General features: G+C 49.3%; 1 protein-coding gene across 1 annotated transcript in view; it reads left to right on the top strand.

The window, feature by feature from the left end:
- The window catches only part of Ppp2r5d (protein phosphatase 2 regulatory subunit B'delta), a 24,727-nt gene extending 826 nt beyond the window's left edge, over positions 1-23,901 (top strand). Inside the window, exons 2-15 of the mRNA XM_031348764.1 lie at positions 1,580-1,655; positions 1,798-2,493; positions 7,142-7,222; positions 20,436-20,622; positions 20,831-21,030; positions 21,115-21,225; positions 21,350-21,442; positions 21,787-21,917; positions 22,039-22,098; positions 22,187-22,295; positions 22,481-22,534; positions 22,871-23,041; positions 23,129-23,256; positions 23,796-23,901. Coding sequence (XP_031204624.1) covers positions 2,239-2,493; positions 7,142-7,222; positions 20,436-20,622; positions 20,831-21,030; positions 21,115-21,225; positions 21,350-21,442; positions 21,787-21,917; positions 22,039-22,098; positions 22,187-22,295; positions 22,481-22,534; positions 22,871-23,041; positions 23,129-23,256; positions 23,796-23,901 — 1,686 coding nt within the window. The 5' untranslated portion in view covers positions 1,580-1,655; positions 1,798-2,238. The remainder of the gene's footprint in view (positions 1-1,579; positions 1,656-1,797; positions 2,494-7,141; positions 7,223-20,435; positions 20,623-20,830; positions 21,031-21,114; positions 21,226-21,349; positions 21,443-21,786; positions 21,918-22,038; positions 22,099-22,186; positions 22,296-22,480; positions 22,535-22,870; positions 23,042-23,128; positions 23,257-23,795) is intronic.
- The last annotated feature ends 342 nt before the right edge of the window (positions 23,902-24,243 follow it).

Genomic DNA, 24,243 nt, shown 5'->3' with positions numbered 1-24,243 from the left:
GCAAACAATAGTAGAAATGCGCCTACTGTGTCCTCAACTCATTGTTAGTCAAAAAGCAAACCTGCTATTTCTGTACGAGAGCCACGATTCTACACTTGCTGTCCTTACTCCACCACTCTTGAAGACACTATAAGCTCTTACTTGTCTCAAGCTTCCCTGGCACAGATCACTGGACACCTCCTAGTTGCAAAATCAAGGTGTTATATCCAGTGTTTAGCATACTCTACCTGCCTCTGGCCATTGTGACACCAGTTCCCTCTAACCGTCTTTCATCACTTACGAGTCACCCTCAACTCATCCTTTCCCTGATACTGTCTCCCAGAATCCAGTGACTCACTGAATCCTGTTGACTGTACTCGTCTCTGGAGCCCATCCTCACTTCTTCATTCCGTTTTTAAAATCGTTCATGTGCATGTGTCTGAGCATGTGTATGCCACCTGTGCAGGTACCTATGGAAACCAGAGGAGGGCGTCAGACTCCAGGAAGCTGGAGTTACAGGCATGTGAGCCAGCTGACGGGGGTGCTGGGAACCTAGTTTAGGTCCTCTGGAAGATAAGCAAGTACTCTTTTTCTTCTTCTTTTTTTTCTTTTTCTTTTTGGTTTTTCAAGACAGGGTTTCTCTGTGTAGCCCTGGCTGCCCTGGAACTTACTCTGTAGACTAGGCTGGCGTCGAACTCAGAAATCCTCCTGCCTCTGCCTCCCAAGTGCTGGGATTAAAGGTGTGCGCCACCACCACCGGCAAGTACTCTTAACCACTGAGCTTTATCTTCTCTTTCCCATTCTGTTGTTGAAGTTTTAAAATTGTGTGTGTGTATGTATGTATGTATATATGTATGTGTGAAGTATGCATGTGTGTGTGTGTGAGTGTGTGTGTGTGTGTGTGTATGTGTGTGTATTAGATCCCTTGGGGCTGGAGTTACAGGCGATTGTGAAGGAACTGAATTCAGGTCTTTTGGGAGAGCACCACCTTCCCAGCCCCCATCTACCTTTATTGTGGCTACTGCTTTGTGTAAGGACTATTGACTATTTGTTTAGGTATTCCTGCTGCTGGGGGAATAACTTTTTAGTTCTGAGAGTTGGTTTTTGTTGTTGTTGTTGTTGTTATTGTTTGTGGTGGTTGGTGGGTTTTTTTGTCTTTGTTCTTTGTTTTAAGAGGGTTTTTTTGTTTGTTTGTTTTTTTCGAGACAGGGTTTCTCTGTGTAGCCCTGGCTGTCCTGGAACTCACTCTGTAGACCAGGCTGGCCTTGAACTCAGAAATCGGCCTGCCTCTGCCTCCCAAGTGCTGGCGTTTTAAGAGGTTCTTACTATAGTCCAAACTGGTCCGCAACTGGCTATAGCGAAGGCTGGTCTGCAACTCCTGATAGTCCTGCCTCTACCTTCCAAGAGCTGGGATTACAGGGGCAAACCACCACACCCAGCTCATGGGCTTATTTTTGATGGACCTCCTCCAGTTTTTTTAATGTAGTCTATTGGCTACTAGGATAACTAAAACATATTCCTCCATGTCACTCTGAGGTTTGTGTAATTTATGTGATTGTATTTTAATCATCTCTTAATACAAGTCTGTGAACTTCATTAGAGTGGAAACTACCTGAGGGCAAGAACCCAGTTTTAGCCACTTGAACACTAGCTTGGGTGCGGCAGCGGCGGCTCAGGTAAGGAACGATGAGGCTGCTTTTCCACTTCATTCTCAGGACTCAAAACGCAGCTGTTTTACCGATCCCAGCACCCTTGAAGTAGTTACAGGGACCCTTGTCTTGAAGCTGCAGCAAACCAAGGTTTCTTATTTTATTTCAGACCGGTTCCACCGCTGATAGGCTTCCCCCCCTGTTCCTCTGCAACTGTGATCTAGGACAGACTTGATGCATGCCCGAGAGTACCCTTGGGAGTCTTTTCTATCAATTTCACGTGTGCAATCTGAGCTACTTTAAATTCCTGTGAAGAAAGGTGCCCTTTTCGTGTTAGGGCCGTTTTCCTCCAGTCCGTACAAAGCAGGGCAGGTAGAAGAGCAGGGGAAAACGTGAGAGCCACTTCTGGAGGGAAGGAGCAGAGCTCAAAGGACTGAAGAATAGCACAAGACGACGCACACGGCGACGCCGGAGACCAGCTCTGCTAGCCAAGCTCGGGTTTCCCCAAGGCCCCGCCTCCTCCACGAAGCCCGACCCTTTCTAGGGCGGGACCTTCCACTTCAGCCAATTCTGGGAGCCGAACCCTGGCGGTTTGTACTCTTTCTTTCCAATGAGAAAAAAGGGAAGCTGCTTGGCTCCAATGACCAATCCGAGGAGGCGGCGCCTGGTTGTCAGGCAGGTTTGTAAGAGTTCGGGCCAATCGGAAGCGCAGCCACGGCTCGGCCCGGGCGCAGCGCGCAGGCGGTGGCGAAGAGACGCCGAGCGGGCCGAGTGCGGCCGAGCAGAGCCGGAGCCGGAGCGGGGCCGCAGGAGCCGGGCCGGGTGTGGACCGGCCGAGATGCCCTATAAACTGAAGAAGGATAAGGTGAGCGTGGCCTTTCCCCGCGCGCCTCCGCCGCCGGGCCTGCGCGCAGCTCTGGGAGGGGCCCGAGGCAGGCCCGGGACAGCCTCAGACTGACCCTCTGGTCCGGCCCCCCGCAGCACTCCCGCGCCAGCCCCCGGGCCGCGCGGCTGGCAGCACCCCCAGCCCGTGCAGCAGCTGGGACGGCTCTCCGCCTTTGCCCGGACAGATTTTTCCCCCACCTATTCCTCTTCCCTTCCTCTTTGCTCCTACCCCCGGCCCCCCTCCAGATCTGCTCCACTCCCAGCTCACTCCCTTGCTTTTTCTCCCCGCCTTTCCTGAACCCCCTGGGTTTGGGACAGTTCTCATCTAAGACCGCATCTTCCTCCAGTACTCCCCCCACCCCCGCCCTGTGCAGCCCCTTCCCTCTTCTCACCAGCTTAAAGACAGACGGCCTCTCCACAGTTCTGTACTGTCCCTTCTCCCTCCACGACAAGCCCCTGACCTAGAACCGCTCTGCTTTCTCTCTCCGCCCAAATCTGGCCTAGGCCCCTCCCTCGAGTCTCCCTTTACACACAAACTTGTAAGCCAGGACCAAGCCCTTCCTTCTGTTGATGGAACCCCAGAACGTCGGTGCTGGAAGCGAGCTTTGGAGCACATGCAGTATAGTATCCTAGTGGTACAGATGAGGAGACTGAGGCCGTGTCAGGGGAAGGGACTTGTCCAAGGTCACACATCCTGCTGGAGGCCCGGCTGCAATCTCTGGTCTCCCGACTTGGAGGGCTCTTTCGTGCAAGTGCCTATCTGGCATCAGCTGGCTTCCATGTTCACCCTAGACAGGACGAGGTTTCTAATCTGAAGAGGCTCCTCCCTGTATTCCTTAGGATAACCTTTGCATTTCCTTCTTTGCACCAGGACAGGGTTTTCCCTTTCTTGGGACATATTAAAGCAGAAACCTGGCCTGTTCTGTTTAGTTTTCTTCTCACCCAGTACACTTGGTTGTAATGTCCTTACACGGGCCATTTCTTTATTATTTGCAGTGACAGAGATCAAACCCAGGGTCTTGCACATCTAAGCAAGTGCAGTACCATTGGGCTATACTCCCAGCCGCACAGGCCATTTCTTGGTGTTACCTTCTTTTTCCATCTTTTGCCTCCAAAGCACTGTCACCTGTCCCTGCCTTTCCCTTTGTTTGCTGCTCTTGCTGAGATCTGTGGTTCTTCTGAGAGGCAGACTTAGCCTGGAACTGGTATTCCAGCCTCCACAGCTTTGGGGCTGGCCCCTTGTACTAGGCTGGCTCTGGCCTGGTATCGTGGTCCACTCTCCTAAGGACCCCAGAGGTGGATTGCATTCATTTTCCCCTTGATGGATGCAGGGCTATCATCTCTAACCTTATCAATCAAACTCTTTATCCTGGAGCTGTTGTGTGTTTGCCAGGTGGCTCTGCGTGTGGGCTGTCGCTGTAACTTCTTGGTCTGAGAGTTAGAGCATAGGACGGGTGGGTGGTATCCGAGGGGGTGAGCCCGGCAGAGTTGTGTGCCCTACTCAGGTCTTGTCCTTGGGGAGTGGGCTTGCCAGTGTGTGCCGTCCAGCTATAGAAACTGCGCACTCAAGGTAGCTAAGCTGGGGACTGAGGGCTGTGGAGTTCTGAGGCAGATGTGATCTCAAGCATCAGCAGGACTAGATCCTGTCCCATCTGCCTCACGGCTGACTGAGGATTAGAGGGGACATTCTTAGAGTTCCTCAGGCTGGGATGAGTGGTTTGCTTGAGAAAGGGCACAGGAAGGATTGGGATGCGTGGAAGCAGCCAGGGGGGCCTTTATGAGAGCTAATCTCCTGCACTGGATTTTGGGCTGCATTTGGCCTCCTTCAGGTTCTGAGGGGGAGAGAGATGACAGTGTGACTGAGGTGTACCGGGATGGAGGCACAAAGACAGGTGGGTGGAGGCTCCTTATTGCTCATCTGTCACCTATCCCCTTTCTCCTCGCTATCCTTCACTGCTTCCTCAGGAAAATCTTCCCTGGGCCTGTACTTGGGCTCACGTATAGACTTTGTGTGTTCAGCCTTGGGTGAGAATGCATTGTGGACGCAGTTTGTTCTCCTTGAGGTATTAATGAAACTGTGTGCAGGTTTGGTATGTCCCTTACACATAGTAGGTGCTTAGTAGGTTGGTGCCAAGTCAATCTTTGGCGAGATGAGCATCCTTCTCTTTTGAGATTGGATTTAGGTCTTTTTAAAAAATTTTCCTAGCCGGGCGGTGGTGGCGCACACCTTCAATCCCAGCACTTGGGAGGCAGAAGCAGAGGCAGGCGAATTTCTGAGTTCAAGGCCAGCCTGGTCTACAGAGTGAGTTCCAGGACAGCCAAGGCTACACAGAGAAACCCTGTCTCGAAAAACCAAGGGGGGAAAATTTTTTTCCTGCATGAAGTACCCCTCCCACTTTCCTGTTCAAAGTAACAGTATTAACGGCATTTGGATTTTCTGTACCAGACACTGGGCTAAGGGAAGTGGGTCCTATCATTGTGTTTGTTTAATAGGTGAGGAAAAAGAGGCTGAGAGAGGCTTGTTACCTCCCCACTTGCACATAAGTAGTAAGAGCTGGCTTAAAACACAGTGCCTCCCATCATGCAACAGCTGGGTTGGGCCACACTGTGTGTTTCACCTGTTCTTCAGAAGACAGGGAGTGAGGCTCATGGGCCCTGTTCCCCTACACCCACTCACACCCACACACCAAGGCAGCTGAACCTCTCAGGCACATTCCCTGAGAGATGAGTACCATGAGGTGGGTGGAGGGTACCAGAAGCTTAGGCGGCTCACGATCAAGCGGAGACCAGCCGTGAGTGGCAGTGGGTCAGCTTTGTTGGAGGGCCCGTGTCTGTTGTGTGCTGTCAGTCACTTTGGTGTTGGGTCCTATCCTAGCTGCATTTTTTTTTCCTCTCCACCACTTGCTGAGAGCGATTGACAGGAGTTGGTATGGCCAGCCTGGTCAGTAGGCAGTGGGAGAGTGCTCAGCCTGGAGGAGCCCCTTCCTCCTTAGGCAGAGCTTCAAGCTGCTCCCCATCCGGGAATGGTTTTCCCTCTCCACCCCCAGAAAGCCTTTCCCCCTGCTCCAGCCCACACAGAACTCTTCTCCTTGAAATCAGCTTGCCCCCATAGTCTAACCGTTTGATTTAACACTTCTTACTGAAGGGGCTTGCTTGCTGCTGAATTGCAGACTCTTGGAGCTGGACGTGATTTCCAAGGTCCTCCAATCCAGCCCTCACCTAAGGCTTGAATCCTTTTGCAGCACGCCTTAGGGGAGGCCATCCCTCCGATGCTCAGATGCTCAGCTCAGGACTGGGAGCTTTCAGCCTCGCTGGGCAGACTGTTTCCACGCAACCACACCGTGAGAAAATCCATCCTTGGTGGCCTCAGTCTGTCCTGTGGACAGTAGCCCATTTCTCTCGTGCCTCTGAGTTGTGTGTTTGCCGCACATGTAGCCCTTCCTCTGCTGGTTAAGCTTCATCTTGCTCTCCCACCTGCCCTTCTCCTGCTCTTCCCTTCTATTGTTAACGTCCCGGTTGCTACAGCTGTTGCTTCTCAGGCTGAGCTCTTACACTGCTAGAATGGGTTGCATGTCCCTTTAAGAAACTAGAATGTCTTATTGCCCCTTCTACTGGCACGTGCTCATGACTAAACCAGACTCTAGCTTGTTACCATCAGGCCATGCACTCCACACAGGTCTGTCACCTGGCTGGACGGTTCCATGACCTGTGCCACAGCATTGATTGGTGTTGCACTTGCAGGCAGAGCTACATCCTCAAGTCTCTTTTGAATTCTGCCCATCCTGTCCCTGTGTGGTTGCTTCTGTTTTGGCCCAGAGCATGGGAAGAGATGCTGGACAAGCCAGGGCTCTGAGCCAGTTGCCAGGTTCCCAAGGGAACCTTTTGATTGGCGCTCACAGTTTGTTAACAATTCAGGACTTTACCTTCATCTCTGTCCCAGGCTTGTTGCCTGAGGCTCTGAGTGGTTTTTTGGGTGGGATGCTTCTGAACCATTAGCATCCTGTTACATGCAATAGCAACCTCTTGGCTGGGTGCTGTTTATGTTGCCTAAATAAATACCTCTGAGTCTTGGGTGACCCTGAGGGGACAGAGATGGTTCTGCTCTGCTCTATCGAGGAAGCCTTGGGCACCTCTGACCAATCCTGACCAACCCAGTGAGGAGACAGATAAAAGAATATTGTCATGCCTAATTGTGAACCTGAGCTTCCTGGAAGGCCCGAGTCTCCTTGTGTGTCCCAGAGTTGATGCTGATATGGTAGAGTTTTTACTTTTTTATTTTTTATTTTTTTTTGAGACGGGGTTTTCTCTGTATAGCCCTGGTTGTTCAGGGTAATTCACCCTGTAGACCAAGTGCTGGGATGAAAGGTGTGTGCCACCATGCCCAGCTGCTACAGTAGGTTTTAACTGATTCAGTTGGATGGTGCATAGTTAAAACAAAGACCTAGGAAGGCTTGGAGATATAGCTCAGTGGTAGAGTGCTTGTCTAGCATAGTAAGGTCCTAAGCAAACAAAAAACAAGAAAAACAAACAACAAGAAAAACCCAACAACAATAAAAAGAATTAAGAGGTTCAGGCGAGGCCTGTCCTTTCTCTTGGCCTCTACTAACCCTAACTCTTGCCTTCCCCAGCAGGAACCCCCAAAGCTTGCCAAAGGCACAGCCAAGCCCAGCAGCTCAAGCAAGGATGGTGGAGGGGAGAACACAGATGAGGTAAAGATGTCTACGCGGCCCTGTCGTCCACAGAATGCTAGCCGCAACTCTCTGGGTGGCTGTGGGGAAGGGTCTGGGGGCGGGGGCAGTCACATGGGCAGAAGGGAGGGATGCTCCTATAGCCTAGAAGGGACAGCAGATCTCGGCTGCTCTTGGCTGGTGTAGAACAAATACGCATTCTAATTTTTTCAGATTTCTTAGATTCCCCTGGAAGTTGTTTTCTGTCCGCCACTTTTGATGTTGATGGCTCCTTTTTCAGTGGTTAGGGGTATGGCGGTAGTGGAGGCCAGAGTATACTTAAGACCTTGGGCTTAATTTTCAGTGTGTGCATGTCTGTGTAGTATACGCATGCATGCACGCACTCTCGCACACACAGTCTTTTTCTCAATGTGGGGTCTGCTTATGCATGCCTATGAACTCATTATTTGAGAAGTTGAGGATAACGAGTTTGGGTCAGCTTGTGTTACACAGCAAGACCCTGACTCAATAAGGTGGTGGTTGTTGGTGGGGGTGAGGGGATGGAGGGGTGGTACTGGGAGGTTTGTGGTCCTGGCCCAAAGGGGAAAGGTCTATAGTGCCTTATGGGATGACAAGCCACTTTGATATGGATCTGGGTGGGGCAGGGTTGGGGCCATGCTTCTGGTCTCCGTGTGACCGACCAAAGGACAGTCGTGAACAGAGGGCAGCACAGCTCAGCAGTCTGGAGCTATAAAGCAATAAACAAGCAAACAGGACAGCCGGAGAGTAGAGGGGCTTAGGGAAATTCAGGAATGTGGTCCAACATCTGGGGTATGGTCCTTGGGATGCTGTTTCTGCTGGACAGCCTGTGAATGTGTGGGAGCTGCTGCCACACCCCCTCTGCTCTCTCCTGCTCGGAACTGTTCAGGAAGCAGAAGTCTTAGCTGGTCTTGTGCCTTCTTTGAGAAAGGAGATTGACCAGTGTTTGGGGATAACTATGGATTTAGATTTTTTCCCAGGTTATTTGTTCTTGTTCCCTCTAAAGAGATCCAACTAACATTTACATTGGTGACCACTGTTTTAGGACTTGCAATGTAATCAGAAGAAACAGGCTAGGTTTCTTGCCAGATTTTTGGACCCCAGCAGTTAAAAACCACAACCGAAAGCTGGGCGGTGGTGGCGCACTCCTTTAATCCCAGCACTTGGGAGGCAGAGGCAGGTGGATTTCTGAGATCCAGGACAGCCAGGGCTACACAGAGAAACCCTGTCTCAAAAATCCAAAAAAAAAAAAAAAAACAAAAAACCAAAAAAACAAAAAACCCCACAACAGAGTAGTGAAGACTATAGGGTGAGAAGATCTGCTCGAGTAGTGATCTGCAGTCTCTACTGGTCCTTATCCCTAGACACTATAACCCTTACGTGTGTCCCAATCGAGGTCTCTCTATCTGGTGTAAACCAAGCAGAAGAGCTGGATGGTGTTGTGTGGCCTCTGCCTCACACCCGTGCACTCTCTGTGGGTCACAGCAAATGTGTCTGACACACCCTCGGGGCTCACTCTCCCTTTCAGAGGTGACTCACTGAGAAAGTCATTGAGAGTTAGTGACCAATATAAAATAAACAGCAAGGGGGAGGGTAGAGAGGGGTGCATGCCCTTAATCTCAACACTTAGGAGGCAGAGGGATCTCGGAGTTCGAGACCAGCTTAGGGAGTTCCCGGACAGCCAGCATTCTTTTTTTTGTTTTTGTTTTTTTTTTGTTTTTCGAGACAGGGTTTCTCTGTGTAGTCCTGGCTGTCCTGGAGCTCACTCTGTAGACCAGGCTGGCCTCGAACTCAGAAATCCACCTGACTCTGCATCCCAAGTGCTGGGATTAAAGGCGTGCGCCACCACTGCCCGGCTGACAGCCAGTATTCTTAGGAAGAGAAACCCTGTCTCAAAAACCAAGATTAGAACAAGCTTAACAACACCAACAACAACACCCAGCCAGAGAGACTGAGAGCCAGGACTTAGCAGGCCTTCCCACAGACTGCCTGCAGTCTTGTAGTTAAGCACGCTGGTTCTCGGCTGCGGAGAGTGGCCTGCCTTGACCGTTTGCTGTAGTCCCCCGGGCGTGGTCGGGGCCCTGTGAGTTACTGCTCTGTCTCCCAGTTCCTTGGTTGTACTTCACAACTGTCATTAAACAGTTTCTGGTGAACTCCCTGCTTGTTGGTGTTGGAGCTTCAGGAGGATCTTACCTGCCTGGCACAGTGTAGGTGCCATATCTGAATGTGTTGAGTTAGGGAGGGAGGCAGGGAATGGATGAGGTGTCAAGTCGGGCAGTTCCCTCACTTAGTAAGTGGGGAATGAAGGTGTGGTGAGGAGAGAGTACAGTGCACTGACCCCTGGGCTTCTCCAGGTCTTCCTGAGGGGTCTGCTCAGGTCAGTGGTCTGTTTTATGGAAAGCCTTCCAGGGCTTTAACTACATGAGGCAGCTGCAGGAGTTAACGTCCTGGGTTTTCAGGAAGGTGCTCATGAATGGACACAGAGATGCTGAGAAAACTGGGGGCCAGCTTATGAGACTGTGGTCTTTTTAAAATTTTTATGTGCATGTTTGGATATTTTGCCTACATGTATGCCTGTATATGACAGGCATGCCTGGTATCTGTGGAAGTCAGAAGAGGGGACATTAAGTCCCCCAACAGGAGTTACAGGTGGTTGTGACAGCCATGTGGGTGCTGGGATCCAAACCTGAGTCTTGCCTACTGAGCTGTCTCTCTCATGCCTTTTTTTCTAGTGTAGAATTCTGAGCTCCTCAGGCCAAACTCACTATGTCAAGCATTTGCCATAAGTGTTATTCAATTAACCCTAATAACTAGAGCAGGTAACATTTACTTTTATTGATCAGGTATTTTGTATTAGTTTTCCAAGGTAGCCAAAACAGATTATCATATACCAGGTGGCCTGGGACAGGAGAAATTAATTGTCTTACAGTTATGAAGGCTAGAAATCTGAAGTCAACATAACATAACATGAACATGCCTTCAGGTCTTGTGTGTGTGTGTGTCTATTTGGATATGCACACGTGTGTGCAGATTTCCTGTAGAGTCCAGAAAGTGTTCTATCCCCTGCCGATGGACTTACAAGCTGTTGTGAGCCACCTGACGTGGGTTCAGGCTCCTCTGTAAGAGTGTCACCCCAGCTTCTGAGCTCCTTTTATTTAGAATTAAATCATTTGGATGGGGCCAAGCGGTGATGGCGCACGCCTTTAATCCCAGCACTTGGGAGGCAGAAGCAGGCGGATTTCTGTAAATCCATCCTGATCTACAGAGTGAGTTCCAAGACAGGCAGGGCGGGCTACATAGAGAGAAAGCCTGTCTCAAAAAACCAAACCAAACCAAACAAACATACACTTGGGATGGAATGTGGCTCTGCTCACTTTAATCCTTGCACATGGGGAGGCGGGGGTGGGGTGGGGGGGCTGGCCTGTTCATTTGTAAGACTGCATCTCAATTATTTTTGACTCCCTACATTATTGGTTTACTTATTGTATGTGTGAGTGTGCCGAGATACGCTGGTGGAGGTCAGGGGACAACTCTGGAAGTCCGTTCTCTCCACCCACCATGTAGGACTCAGGAATTAAACTCAGGTCACCCAGGCCCAGTGGCATGTGCCCTTCACAAACACTGAACTGTCTCATTGGTCTCTTTTGTTTGAATGTTTTAATTTTTATGTATGTGTGTGTGGTGTGTGTGCATGTATGTACATGTATTCACATGTGTGAAGGTGCATGAGTGTTGTGTGCATGCATGTGTAGAAGCCTGAGGCTGACATCAGATGTCCTCCTCAGTTGCTGCCATCTTGTTTTTGATGTCTACTTCAATCTCTGTGTTCTCTCTGAACCAAGAGCTGGCCATTTTGGAACTAGCCAGCCTAGCGGGTTTGCTCCAGAGCAGTGCTTCTTAGCCCATGGATCACCAGCCCTTTTACAGCGTCACATATCCACTCTCCGGCATATCAGATATTTACATTACAACTCATAACGGCAGCAGAATTACAGTTGTGAAGTAACAACAAAATAATTTTATGGATGAGGGTCGCCATAGCACGAGGACTGTGTTTAAGGGTAGCAGCTGCAGGAAGGGAAGAACCCTTGGCCTGGGGCTCCCCTGCTTCTGACTCCTGGGGATTACAGGAGTGCTTCCATGCCCTCCTGGCTCAGGTGGATCCTGGGCATCCAAAAGTGCTGCGATTACATAGCAAGCACCTTACTCTGTGGGCTGTCTGCTGGTCCTGTCCTGCGATTTTAGGAAAAGGTCGGTTCTGTTCTCTCTGCTGGCTTTCAGCAGTCTGTGGCTCCCCTCGTTTTCTAGATGCACCATGTCTCTTCCTCCTCACACAGCATTTTCTCTGTGTGTCTCTGTCTATCTGAATTTCTCTCTTTAGAAGGATGCCAGTCATTAGAGAGAATCCTGTCCAGTTCAACAGAAGGTCATTTCCACTTGATTATGTCTATCTGTAAAGACCCAAGTCCAAGTAAAGTCCTGTTCAACGATTCAGGGCAGACACAGTGGGGTGGGGCACTGCTCAACCCTTTGGCTGTTGGGCTGGCTGCACACTACCTGAATCTGTGCTTGCACACTTAACTGTCACTGCGTTCCCCCAGGATCTCTCTCTTGTCCTCCCCTCCCCCATTTGATAGAAGAACGGGTGGCTCTGTGAACAGCGTTGCTCTGTGAATGAGTGGCAGAGCTGGGGTTCATGGGCTAAATGATGCTTTGTCTCTAAGATTCGAAGGAGGATCTGAGGATGAAGGTGGCTCTGAGGTGTCAAGTGAGACTCTCTGTCCTGCCTCTGCAATGAGTCTTCTCTGGTCTGCCTCTGGAGAAATGGACTCTTTAGCATACTGTTGTTTTGAGTTCTGGGTTCAGGGATGGAGGCAGGAAGGATGGTCCAGTCTCCCCACTTCAGCTCCAAGGCCACACTTGTCATCCTTAAACCTTTTGGGTTTTATTGTCTTTTCCCTTTTCTTTCCAGTACTGGGGCTTGGACCCAGGGTGTCACTCAAGCAGAGCTGGTTCTGCCACTAGGCTGTACCCTCAGCCAAGCTCTCTACCCGAGAACTAATTGGAGCTGGGCCTGGTGGTCTGCACTCTAATCCCAGATGAAGAGGCAGGTGGAGCTCCGTGAGTCTGAGGCCAGCGAGGGCTATAGAGAGATGCTGTCTCAAAACAAACCAAACCACCACAGTCTAAACTGAGGTGTGCGCATGCATGCCTGGAGTCCTACAGTATGGAGGGCTGAGGCAGGATGATTGCTGTGAACTCACGGCCAGCCTGGTCTGTTCTAAGTTCTAACCTAGGCTATAGGGTTTGGCTCTATTTAAAAACAAAATAAGTTTTGGCATCTCCTATAGTTAAAAGCCAAAGTCTTTCTGGCTCCATCTTGTTTTCCTAGCATCTAGCACAGTTATTGTCCCTTTGGAAGTCTAGACTCCTGAACCAGCAAGCTTCTCTTTGACACAGGCCCCTACATGAGTTCCATTGTTCGCAACCTGCTTATAGTCCTCTCGGTATTTTGCTATTTAACTCAGCTTTATTTTCTAAGAGCTAAATCAAACCCTTCAGGGGTGGAAGACATGGATCATAGTTAAGACACACACACACACACACACACACACACACACACACACACACACAGACCCCTTAAAAATAAATCTTTTTAAAAGTCACCTCTTGGGGCTGATGAGATTGCTCAGTGGGTAAGAGCACTGATTACTCTTCCGAAGGTCATGAGTTCAAATCCCAGCAACCACATGGTGGCTTACAACCACCCATAATGAAATCTGATACCCTCTTCTGTGTACTCATTTATAATAATAAATAAATCTTTGGAAAAAAAAAGTCACCTCTTGAGAAATGTCCTCCCTAATTCTTGCAGGCAGTTGGTAACCCATCCTGTTTCCACGGCCTTTGTATTCTCTGCTCTGGCATTTCCATGGTACCATCAGCTGCTTCAGTGGCTGCCCCACCTACCAGTCTCTGAGCTCTTTGAAGACAAGGGCCATGTCCTAGTCACCTTTCCTCTTTGATGCTGAGTGAGCTGTTTAGAGAAGAAAGGGAGGATGGGAAGAATTAAACTCGGCTAGCTGGAGCTCCAGATGTCACAGTGGGAGAGGATGCCTCTATAGATCTCAGGGTTTAAACTAAAGCGGCCTTTATTTATTAAACCAGTTAATTCATGATGCAGTAGATACAGCATGTAATCTGTGCTTTTTTAAAAATTATATTAATTATTGTATTTATTGTGTGTTTGCACAGAGGTCACAGGGCAACTTCATGGGAGTTGATTCTGTCCTACCATTTGGGTCCTGGGGATTGAGCTTAGGTTGTCAGCCTTGGGGACAAGTGCCTTTATCTACTGAGCCACCTCGATAGCCCTTGTTAATTGTGTTTTGCACCCAAGTCTTGCTGTGTAGCCCAGGTTGGTTTCAGCCCACAGTGACATTTTCAGCTTTGTCTTCTGAGTGCTGGTGTTCTGGGTGTAAGCCACCATGTTTGGTCCTATCTGTGTACTTTGTAGTTAGTTCTGAGATGTGGCCTTGTTGTGTAGCCTAGGCTGGCTGAAAACTCAATCCACCTGCCTGAGGCTCCTGCATAGCTAGGGGTAGAGGCATGCTTCCTTGCCCAGCTTCTCTACTGATTTTATGTCCGTCTTCCTGTTAGGATATTTCTTATGGTGGGGGGTAGGGAGGCAGCTCAGGTAGGAGATCGAGCATCGCATGCACAAAGCCCTGGGTTCTCTGCCCAGTGCGTCATACACTGGTGTGGTGGTCCACACACTCAGGAAGTAGAGGCAGGGGATCCGGGTACACAGAAGGCCTAGCCAGGACAAAGTCCAGTTGGAAGGCAGAATTGCTGGGTTGACTTAGGTCAGGTGTCCTGTGGTGGCTGCAGTTGTCAGGGGTCTCATGTGTCTCCCACCTACCCCAGGAATTAGAATAAATGCTCCAGTGTGAACTAAGTGGCTGATGCAGCCACACATCTGCTTTCTGACGAGCATGTGAATGGGAGACAGACAGGAGATGCCTCACTGAGCCTTGGCAGTCAGAGCCTTTGCTCTGGGCTGGTGTGTCTCAGCAGTTTCCTGTATTGGATCCTGCCAGTGGTCCTTATGAAAGTAGAGCTGGGGCCAGGCCAATGGCTCAGTCGATAAGCACAGGTGGGAGGGCAGGTTCCACCTCAGAGCCATAGAAAGCTGAGGAGGTGGAGTTCTCCCATAGTGCTACTGAGCCTCAGCAAAATGGCAGCTCACAGGCCATTTAGCCTGGTCTGCGCAGAGTGAATAGGAGGAGTCCCTGCCTCAGACAAGATGGATGTTGTCATCTGACATCTCTGTTAGGAGAGCCTAGCATGCACTGCTGTACACATGTGGTGTCATCTGTGGTCACACACATGGACATGTATATACATACATCACACACATAAAGTAAAATGAAAAACTGGGTAACCCAGTGAGATGAAGCAGACAGCCCACTTGGTTGCTTTGCCAGCACAGCAGCATGAAGCAGTGCCGACCCAGTGCAGAACCACAGCAGCTCGCAGCAGTGCCGACCCAGTGTAGCAGGGGCCTTTAGGCATCAAGTTGTTGGCTGGCTTTGGACATTTTATTTTTAATCCATGTAACCCTGTGTTCTCTTGAAACCTTACATGGACAATGGTTAGAAAATTACTGATCTGGGCCCGGCTGGAGAGATGGCTCAGCAGTTAAGAGCACTGACTGCTTTTCCGAAGGTCCTGAGTTCAAATCCCAACAACCACATGGTGGCTCACAACCATCTTTAATGAGATCTGATGCCCTCTTCTGGTGTGTCTGAAGACAGCTACAATGTACTTAGATATAATAATAAATAAATCTTGAAAAAAAAGAAAATTACTATCTAACTTTTTAAAAATTATTTTTATTTTATGTACATTGGTGTTTTAACTGCAAGGATGTCTGTATAAGGGTGTTGGATTCCCTGGAACAGGAGTTACAATTGTGAGCTGCCATGTGGATGCTGGGAACTGAACCTGGGTCCTCTGGAAGTGCAGTCAGTGCTCCCCTGGCTCCCTTTTTAGTGCTCTGGCTGGCTGGCCTCAAATTCAGAGATTCACCCGTCCCACCTCCCAAGTGCTGGAATTAAAGATGTGCACCACAACTAGTGGATCTAGCTAACGTCCCTTCTTGTTAACAGGAAAATTGAGATCCTGCTTTCCCTCTCTGGGAAGAGAGCCTTCTTTCTCACTGGTCCCCAGTATGACATTTGTCAAGGTGCCGGGTGCCGCAGGTGCCTCAAGTCTTCCCGTGTTCTTCCCCTTCCTCTGCTTTGCAGTTGCTGCTCCACCACATTCCTTCTCAGCCTTCCTAATGCTGCCACCCCTTACACAGTTCTTCATGGTGTGGGAACCCCAACTATAACACTATTTTCATTGCTGCTTCATAACTAATTTTGTTACTGTAATGAGTCATAATGTAGATATCAGATATGCACATATCTGATATGTGACCCCTGTGAAAGGGTCATTTGACTCTCAGAGGGGTCAAGACCCACAGATTGAGAACCACTGCTCTAAGGTCATCTGTGGGGATAGGACGAGAAGGCCTGTAGGAAGGAGGTTGACCCAGCATTCATAAATGCTTGTTAGATGCCACTTCTAGGGGTCCCCAGAGGGTTACAAACCAGGGTCCTGGCTATCAAGAAATTCATTCGGAAATGTTAACAAATTCAGATAAATTGAAATCATGTAACTTTTCTCATCATAATGCAGTAAAAGTTTTTTGTTGTTGTTGTTTTTTGTTTTTTGAGACAGGGTTTCTCTGTTTAGCCCTGGCTGTCCTGGAACTCACTTTGTAGACCAGGCTGGCCTCGAACTCAGAAATCCGCCTGCCTCTACCTCCCAAGTGCTGGTATTAAAGGTGTGTGCCACCACCACCCGGCCTCAGTAAAAGTTTTTTTAAAAAAAAAAAAAAAAAAGAAAAGAAAAGAAATTCATTCGGGGTTGGAGCAAGCAGGACCGGAGCAAGGGGGGCTGGAGTGAGTGGGGCCAGCAGAGGTCCTGAGTTCAATTCCCAGCAGCCACACACATGATAGCTCATGGTCATCTGTACAACCATAAATAAATAAAATAAATCTTAAAAAAAAAATTCATTATAGCTCAGTGGTTTTCTTTCTTTCTCTTTTTAAAGATTTATTTATTTTATGTATATGAATACACTATTGCTCTCTTCAGACACTCCAGAAGAGGGCATCAGATTCCATTCCAGATAGTTGTGAGCCACCATGTGGCTGCTGAGAATTGAACTCAGGACCCCTGGAAGAGCTGTCAGGGCTCTTAACCACTAAGCCATCTCTCCAGCCCAGCTCAGTGGTTTCAACCTGTGGGTCACGACTTCTTTGGGGTGGAACAACCCTTCATAGGGATGGCTGAAGACCATTAGAAAACACCAATATTTACATTAGGACTCAACAGTAGCAAAACTACAGCTGTGAAGTAGCAGTGAAATAATGTTATGGTTGGGGGTCACCACACATGAGGAACTGTGTTAAAGGGTCCCAGCATCAGGAGGGTTGAGAAGCACTCCCTAGGTGAAGGGGATGATGCACAACTAGACTAAGCGTGCTTACAGCGCCACCATTCTGGAAGTTGAGGCAAAAGGGTCAATTGAAAAGCTCTGTAGGATCCAGCAATGGTGGCATATACCTTTAGTCCCAACACTCAGGAGGCAGAGGTAGGAAGATCTCTGAGTTCAAGGCCAGCTTGGTTTACAAAGTGAGTTCTAGGAGAGTCAAAGCTACACAAGGAAACCCTATCAGGGAAGGGAAGGGCACCAAAAAAAAAAAAAAAAAAAAAAAAAAAAGACTAAGCAAGAGGTGTCACTGGGAGTGAGTGGTGACCAAGACAGTAGAACAGACCGGAGGTTGAGGTGAGCTGGAAGGGCCACGATGATCTGAGTCAGCTTTTTAGAGGTGTGATTACTGAAAGACCCAGTGACTTCCTGTTCTCTGGCTTTTCAAGCAAAGGGGATAGTGGACTCAAAGGAGCATTTGAGTGGGCTGGCTTGGGATGGTGTTTCTAGGGTGCATTGGTAGGACCCAGGTAAAGAGATAACAGGTGGAGCAGCAGATCCTTACAAAGCAGCCGCTGTGTGCCAGGTGCTGCTTGCCTCCGTTCTTATCGTAGCCCTGTAAGACAGGCATTGTGCTCAGCTGCATCTTACAGGTGAGGGAACTCTAACTGCACCCCTAAGTTCCAGACTGGGGACTGACTCTACACAGCCTATTTGTATGTGCCTGTGTGTGCATGCACATGCATGAATGTTGCGCATTTATGTACAGGTTCCCAAGGAGGTTAGAAGGAGGGTTTCAGATGCCTCGAAACTTGATAGAGTTCAAAGATGGAGGCATTTGTGAGCTGCCTGATGTGAGCTTAGCCTCAAGTGCTAAGATGAGTCCAGTGCTCTGCATCAGAGGTTAGGAGCAGTAAATACTCTTGGGCTCTGGAGAGATGGCTCAGTGGTTAGGGGTACTGCCTGCTCTTCCAGGGACCCCAGTTCAATTCCCAGAGCATACATGGCAGCTTATACCTGTCTGCAACTCCTGTTCCAGGGCATCCAACGCCCACCCTCACCCAGACATACATACAGCACAAATGCACATAAAGTTAAAATTTAAAAAAGCAGTAAGTACTTTTAACTACTGAGCCATCGCTCAGTCAAAAAACAGGGTCTCATTGTTAGCCCATGCTGGCCCAGAACTATGGCCATCTTTCTTACCTTAGCCTCCTAAATACTGGGGTTAGGCTAGGCTTAGTGTGTTCTTTGTTTTCAAGACAGGGTTTCTCTGTGTAGCCCTGGCTGTCCTGGAATTCTCTCTGTAGACCAGGCTGGCCTTGGACTCAGAGATCCGCCTGCCTTGGCTTCCCAAGTGTTGGGATTAAAGGCGTGCACCACCGTGGCCCAGCTTTTAGTATGCTCTTGAACACTGAACTCCACAGATGAGAGTTTGGTTGTCCTAAGGCAGGGAAGTGGGATACCAGGGATGAGCAAGAGTCTAAACATTCAAACCCGCTGACTTCCCAGCCTTCTTTCTCTCTCCTTCCCTCTAGGCCCGACCTTGTAGAAAAGGATTTCCCCAGAGTCCAGGGCACCTTGCATTGTCTAAAATGACACAAACTCATTGCTGGTCACAGTAGGAGTGTATGATGTCTACTCTGTCCCCTTCTTTGTGCTACCTGGTCAAACCTCCTACAGTTAAAGAGCTCTCTAGGGTTGTTTGAAGCAGAGAGCACCAGATGACCAAAGTGCTAACAAGCCATACTCGACCCACAGGCCTTCCATTCTGTTGTATCCAGACAGAACACAGGCTTCATATAATTTATTTTTAATTTATTTTTCTTCATTCATTTTTGGTGTACTGGTGACAGGACCTAGGGCTAGGCAAATACTTTGCCACAGAGCTATGTGCCTTTCAGCTTTCAGCTTTGAGTCAGGGTCCCAGTTGCTCAGGCCACCTCTTCACCTTCTTAACAGCTGGCTCCCAGGTGTGTGCCACCAGGCTCCGTCAGTTTAGTAGGGTTTGTTTTAGGACAGGGTCTTGCTCTGCAGTCCAGGCTGGCTTAGGAACTACTGATCCTTGTGTCTCCACCTCCCTAATTCTGGAATAAGCAGGTATGCAGAATACTCAGGGTTTTTTGTTTTTGCTTTTAAAGATTTATTATTTTTGGCCAGGATAGACAGGGCTACAGAGAAACATTGTATCAAAAAGATAAAAATAAAATAAAGATTTACTGGTTTTATATGTGTGTTTTGTCTGTGTGTGATTATGTATGTGCACCACAGGCATTCTTGGTGTCCTTGGAGGCCAGAAGAGAGCATTAGATCTGGGACTGAAGTTACAGGCATTTGTTGGGTTGCTATGTTGGTGCTGGGCATCAAACTGGGATTCTCTGGAAGAGCAGCCAGTGCTCTTAACTGCTGAGCCATCAGTCCAGCCAGCTCTCCTCCTCTCTCTCTCTCTCTTTTTTCCCCTTTTTACTTTTTTGGGGGAGGTGAGTTTGAGACAGGGTTTCTGTGTAGCCCTGGCTGTCCTGGAACTCACTCTGTAGACCAGGCTGGCCTCAAACTCAGAAATCCACCTGCCTCTGCCTCCCAAGTGCTGGAATTAAAGATGTGTGCCACCACCACCTGGCCCCCCTTTTTTTTTTTTTTGAGACAAGGTCTCATCACTATGTAACTCTAGTTGGCCTGCAACTTGCTATGTAGGCCAGGCTTGCCTTGAACTCGTGCTTCTGGTTCCCAGGTGCTAGAATTAATGGCATGTACTACCGTGCCTACCTTAATTAAGCCTTTTACTACTGGGTGTAGTAATGTGTGTGTGTGTGTGTGTGTGTGTGTGTGTGTGTGTGTGTGTGTGTGTGTAGATATAGATAAGTATATGTGGTTGTCTTCTGACAGAAGCATGGAGATGCCCATGCAGGCCAGATAGAAGACAGCACTAGGTCCTTTGAAGTGGAGTTGCAAGTAGTTGTATGCTGTCCAGTGGGGGTGCAGGGAGCCCACCCAGGTCTTCTGTAAGAGCAGTGCATGCTCCAAACCACTGAGACACTTATCTGGTCCCAGGGCTGCTTTTTTTAAAAAACAAAACAAAACAAACAAATCAACCAACCAGGATTTTTATTAAACTAAATTTCTGGCAAGGTGCTAAGGTTCAAGAACAAAATTTCTTTTACGAAGTTTTAAACTGAAGGATGTAGAACACTTGGAAATGTGAGGTGTGTCCAGTGACCACACGCTGTTTCATCCCCAATGCCCTCACAACAGTGCTTCCATTGTGGAGAAGGTGCCTCGGGTCTCCTCTCAGTCAGCTCTTACACCCAGGCCTGAATGTTTTCTCCCATCCTGAGGATTGAATTCAGCCTTGCAAGACAAGTCCTCTACCTCTAAGCTAGACCTTCCACCCTGTTAACTACTTCCCTGATCTCTGTCACCATCCACATCCATCCCGGTACCTTTGCCTCCTCATGATGTGAACACTAAACGCTGTTGACACATAGATGGGACTTTTCCTACATTGCATTCTGGATCTTTATGACAGTTATCTCTGTCCCTGGCCTGTCTACTGGGCAGGGACAGCTCACTACCTCTCTCCAAGTGTGAATAGGCTAGGGCTGTAGATGGTCAAGGCTAGGGTAGAGGGCATCTAGTGAAGAGCTGGCTTCAACAAATGACTTTTCTGCCCAGGCTCAGCCCCAGCCCCAGCCACCATCATCCAACAAGCGACCCAGCAACAGCACACCACCCCCAACACAACTCAGCAAAATCAAGTACTCAGGGGGACCCCAGATTGTCAAGAAAGAACGACGCCAAAGCTCCTCCCGCTTCAACCTCAGCAAGAACCGGGAGCTACAGAAACTTCCTGCCTTGAAAGGTACTCACAGCCAGCCAGAGACTGCTGGACTGGCCTCGGGCTGTGATAGGTCTGGGAGTGTCTTTGGGGAAAAGGGGTACTATAGATGTGAGAGGTGCAACTGTGGGTGAGGTGCATGAGGTGCCAGGGAGCAGAACGGGGTCAGGATGGGAAGGGAAAGTCCACAGGAGCAATTAGGACATGCACCTGACTGCTGAGACCTCCACAGATTCACCAACCCAGGAACGTGAGGAGCTGTTCATCCAGAAGCTACGCCAGTGCTGTGTCCTCTTTGATTTCGTGTCAGACCCACTTAGTGACCTCAAATTCAAAGAGGTGAAGCGGGCTGGACTCAATGAGATGGTGGAGTATATCACCCACAGCCGTGATGTTGTCACCGAGGCCATCTACCCTGAGGCTGTCACCATGGTGGGCACAGGGAAAGGACACAGAAGGGCAGGGGGAGCTCCTGGGGAAGCCTAGATAGTGTTCTAAGTTGGGCTCACATCTCAGTTTTCAGTGAATCTCTTCCGGACGCTGCCTCCTTCATCAAATCCCACAGGAGCCGAGTTTGACCCTGAGGAAGATGAGCCTACCTTGGAAGCTGCCTGGCCACATCTCCAGGTACTGGGGACAAGGGATAGGATGAGTTTGGCAATAATAGGAAATGCAGTCACTCAGGCCTGTAGCAAGAAGGCATCTTCCAGTCCTTGGGTCACACCTCAGTGAAGTTTCTTTCCCTCCACAGCTTGTGTATGAGTTTTTCTTACGTTTCTTGGAGTCTCCAGATTTCCAGCCAAATATAGCCAAGAAGTACATTGACCAGAAGTTTGTACTTGCTGTGAGTCTGAGGTCCCTGCTCTTCCCATGAACTGTTGTCCCACATACCTTTCCTTCACCTGTGTCCTGCCCGCTTATTCTGATTGTACTGGGAGTTCATCTGTGTCTGGTACAAGGCTCCCAAAGAAACTTCTAGTGTAACTGGAGGAAAAAAGCAAGCAAGTGCCTCTCTTTGACCAATGGGTATAAACATGCACACCCAGATAGCACATTGGAGGAGCCAGATGATAAAATCACTCTGCTTTTCTGAGGCCTGTTGCCATTTCCCAGAGAACCATGTGACCCCCAGCCCATGCCTTCCCTGGCTGCTGCCATTCACTGCCTTTCTTAATCTCCTGCTCCTAGCTCCTGGACCTATTTGATAGCGAAGACCCTAGAGAGCGGGATTTCCTCAAGACCATTTTGCATCGCATCTATGGCAAGTTTTTGGGGCTCCGGGCTTATATTCGTAGGCAGATCAACCACATCTTCTACAGGTGAGGCAATGAGGCCAGGCTTGGGAGCACAGCACACCTCTGGAGGTGGGATGGGAACAGGAAGGCAGGGGAGACTGCAGCATGCCTGAGGGATAGCATCAAGATGGCCTTCTTCCATTAGGTTCATTTATGAGACTGAGCATCACAATGGGATTGCTGAACTCCTGGAGATCCTCGGCAGGTGAGTGGGGAGTACAGATGCCACTGGAGATGGGCATACTGAGCTCCGACATGAGCCCTTGGGCCTAAAGACACCCCTTAACTTCTAGCATCATCAATGGCTTTGCCTTGCCCCTTAAGGAAGAGCACAAGATGTTTCTCATCCGTGTCCTGCTTCCACTTCACAAAGTCAAGTCTCTGAGTGTATACCACCCTCAGGTGAGCTGTCTTCCTCAGAGGATTCCCTCACCTGAGCATCAGAGGAGGGAGGGAGGGAGGGAGAGAGGGATTCCTGTCAGCATAAAAGAGTGCTTGTGTTGTCTGTCTCTATACCTCCTGTTCTATTTGGGGATCTTGTTTGTCACTGAGAGCTGAATTTCACTTCTAACCCCAACCTTTTGCAGTTGGCATACTGTGTGGTACAGTTCCTGGAGAAGGAGAGCAGTCTCACTGAGCCGGTAATTTCCCTCCTGGGGTTCATCAGCAGTGCTTGCCCATCTCTACTGTTGGTTTTATTTGTGTTGTCTGTGGCATTGGCCACATACAAACCTAGGCCCTTGTACATCTCAGGCAAGGGCTTTATCACTGAGCAGCACCCCTAGCTCCAGTTGGCATGCTGTCTGTGGATGCTCAGAGGCCTGAGCTATGTGGCTTTCTCTGATGAGAAACAAAACCTATATCCTCAGGAAGCAGGTCCAAGCAGAGAAGCCATGTAGGGTAGGCAAGGAGAAGGCAACGGAAGGGCTTCCCAAGAACTGAGCAGGTTAGGAATTTATCTTCATGTCGTCTTCAAGGTGATTGTGGGACTTCTCAAGTTTTGGCCTAAGACCCACAGCCCCAAGGAGGTGATGTTTCTGAATGAGCTAGAGGAGATTCTGGATGTCATTGAACCTTCAGAGTTCAGCAAAGTTATGGAGCCGCTCTTCCGCCAGCTTGCCAAGTGTGTTTCCAGCCCCCATTTCCAGGTAAGACCAGACTCACTGACAACCAGATTTGATAGAGCAGGTCTTGAAAATTGCAGAGTGCCCACTAAACTCCATTTTCCTTGCCAGGTGGCAGAGCGTGCCCTCTACTACTGGAACAATGAGTATATCATGAGCCTGATCAGTGACAATGCTGCCCGCGTCCTCCCTATCATGTTTCCTGCACTCTATAGGAACTCCAAAAGCCACTGGAACAAGTAGGGCACTGGGGTTGCACTGATGGTGGGACCTGGGTATGCTGCAAGGTGAGGGCATAGAAGAACACAAGAGGTGTGGACCCCATGTGGACGCCCAGCAAGCAGAGCTGGTGCCCACCAAATACTACTAAGTGTAGAGCCTCAAGGGGTTGACTGGTGAGAAAAGGTGCTAATGAAACACCCTGGAAGCAGCGAACAGCTGGCCTGTATCACACCACACGGCTCTGGAACATCAGAGTCCAGCTTATAAAAGGCCATCGTGCTGAAAGCAGCCTTAGTGTGCTGCTGAGTCCTCCATGTTACTGGGAGGCCGCGGGACGTGAGCCAAGGAAGGGTTAGACATGTGGGTCCAGCATGTGTAAAGACATCAGATGCCCTCAATGAGTTAGTCAAGAGTTAGCTGGTTCTGCAGGGTAGACGTTAGTGATCGGAGCAGTAAAGGGCAAAGACAGTGAGGAGACACCTGGGAACAAGCAGACTGGGCTGTGACACCGTGGCAGGCTCTGGCCTCCTGAGCACCATCTTTCTCTGGGTGGCAGGACAATCCATGGACTGATCTACAATGCCCTGAAGCTCTTCATGGAAATGAACCAGAAGTTGTTTGATGATTGTACACAACAGTACAAGGCCGAGAAGCAGAAGTGAGTTTCTCCCTCCTGAGAGGATTGTTACCTTCTACCTCCAGTTCACGGTCCCCAATCCCAATCCCCTGTCCCTCTCTTAGGGGCCGGTTCCGAATGAAGGAAAGAGAGGAGATGTGGCAGAAGATTGAGGAGCTGGCCCGGCTTAATCCCCAGGTGAGGGAGGCTTTACCCCCTGCTCTGAGCTCAGGAAGGAGAAGCTTTGGAGAAGAGTGAGGCAAAGAGGCCCCCAAGAGGCTCAGAAGTGCTTCTCACCACCTGTCCATCCCTTACCCTCTCAGTACCCTATGTTTCGAGCTCCTCCACCACTGCCCCCTGTGTACTCCATGGAGACAGAGACCCCCAC

Source organism: Mastomys coucha, unplaced genomic scaffold (genome assembly GCF_008632895.1).
Source record: "Mastomys coucha isolate ucsf_1 unplaced genomic scaffold, UCSF_Mcou_1 pScaffold3, whole genome shotgun sequence".
In the NCBI taxonomy this organism is placed as follows: domain Eukaryota; kingdom Metazoa; phylum Chordata; class Mammalia; order Rodentia; family Muridae; genus Mastomys; species Mastomys coucha.
The sequence above is the reverse complement of the archived record's forward strand: the minus strand, read 5'-3'. Positions and strand labels throughout refer to the sequence as shown.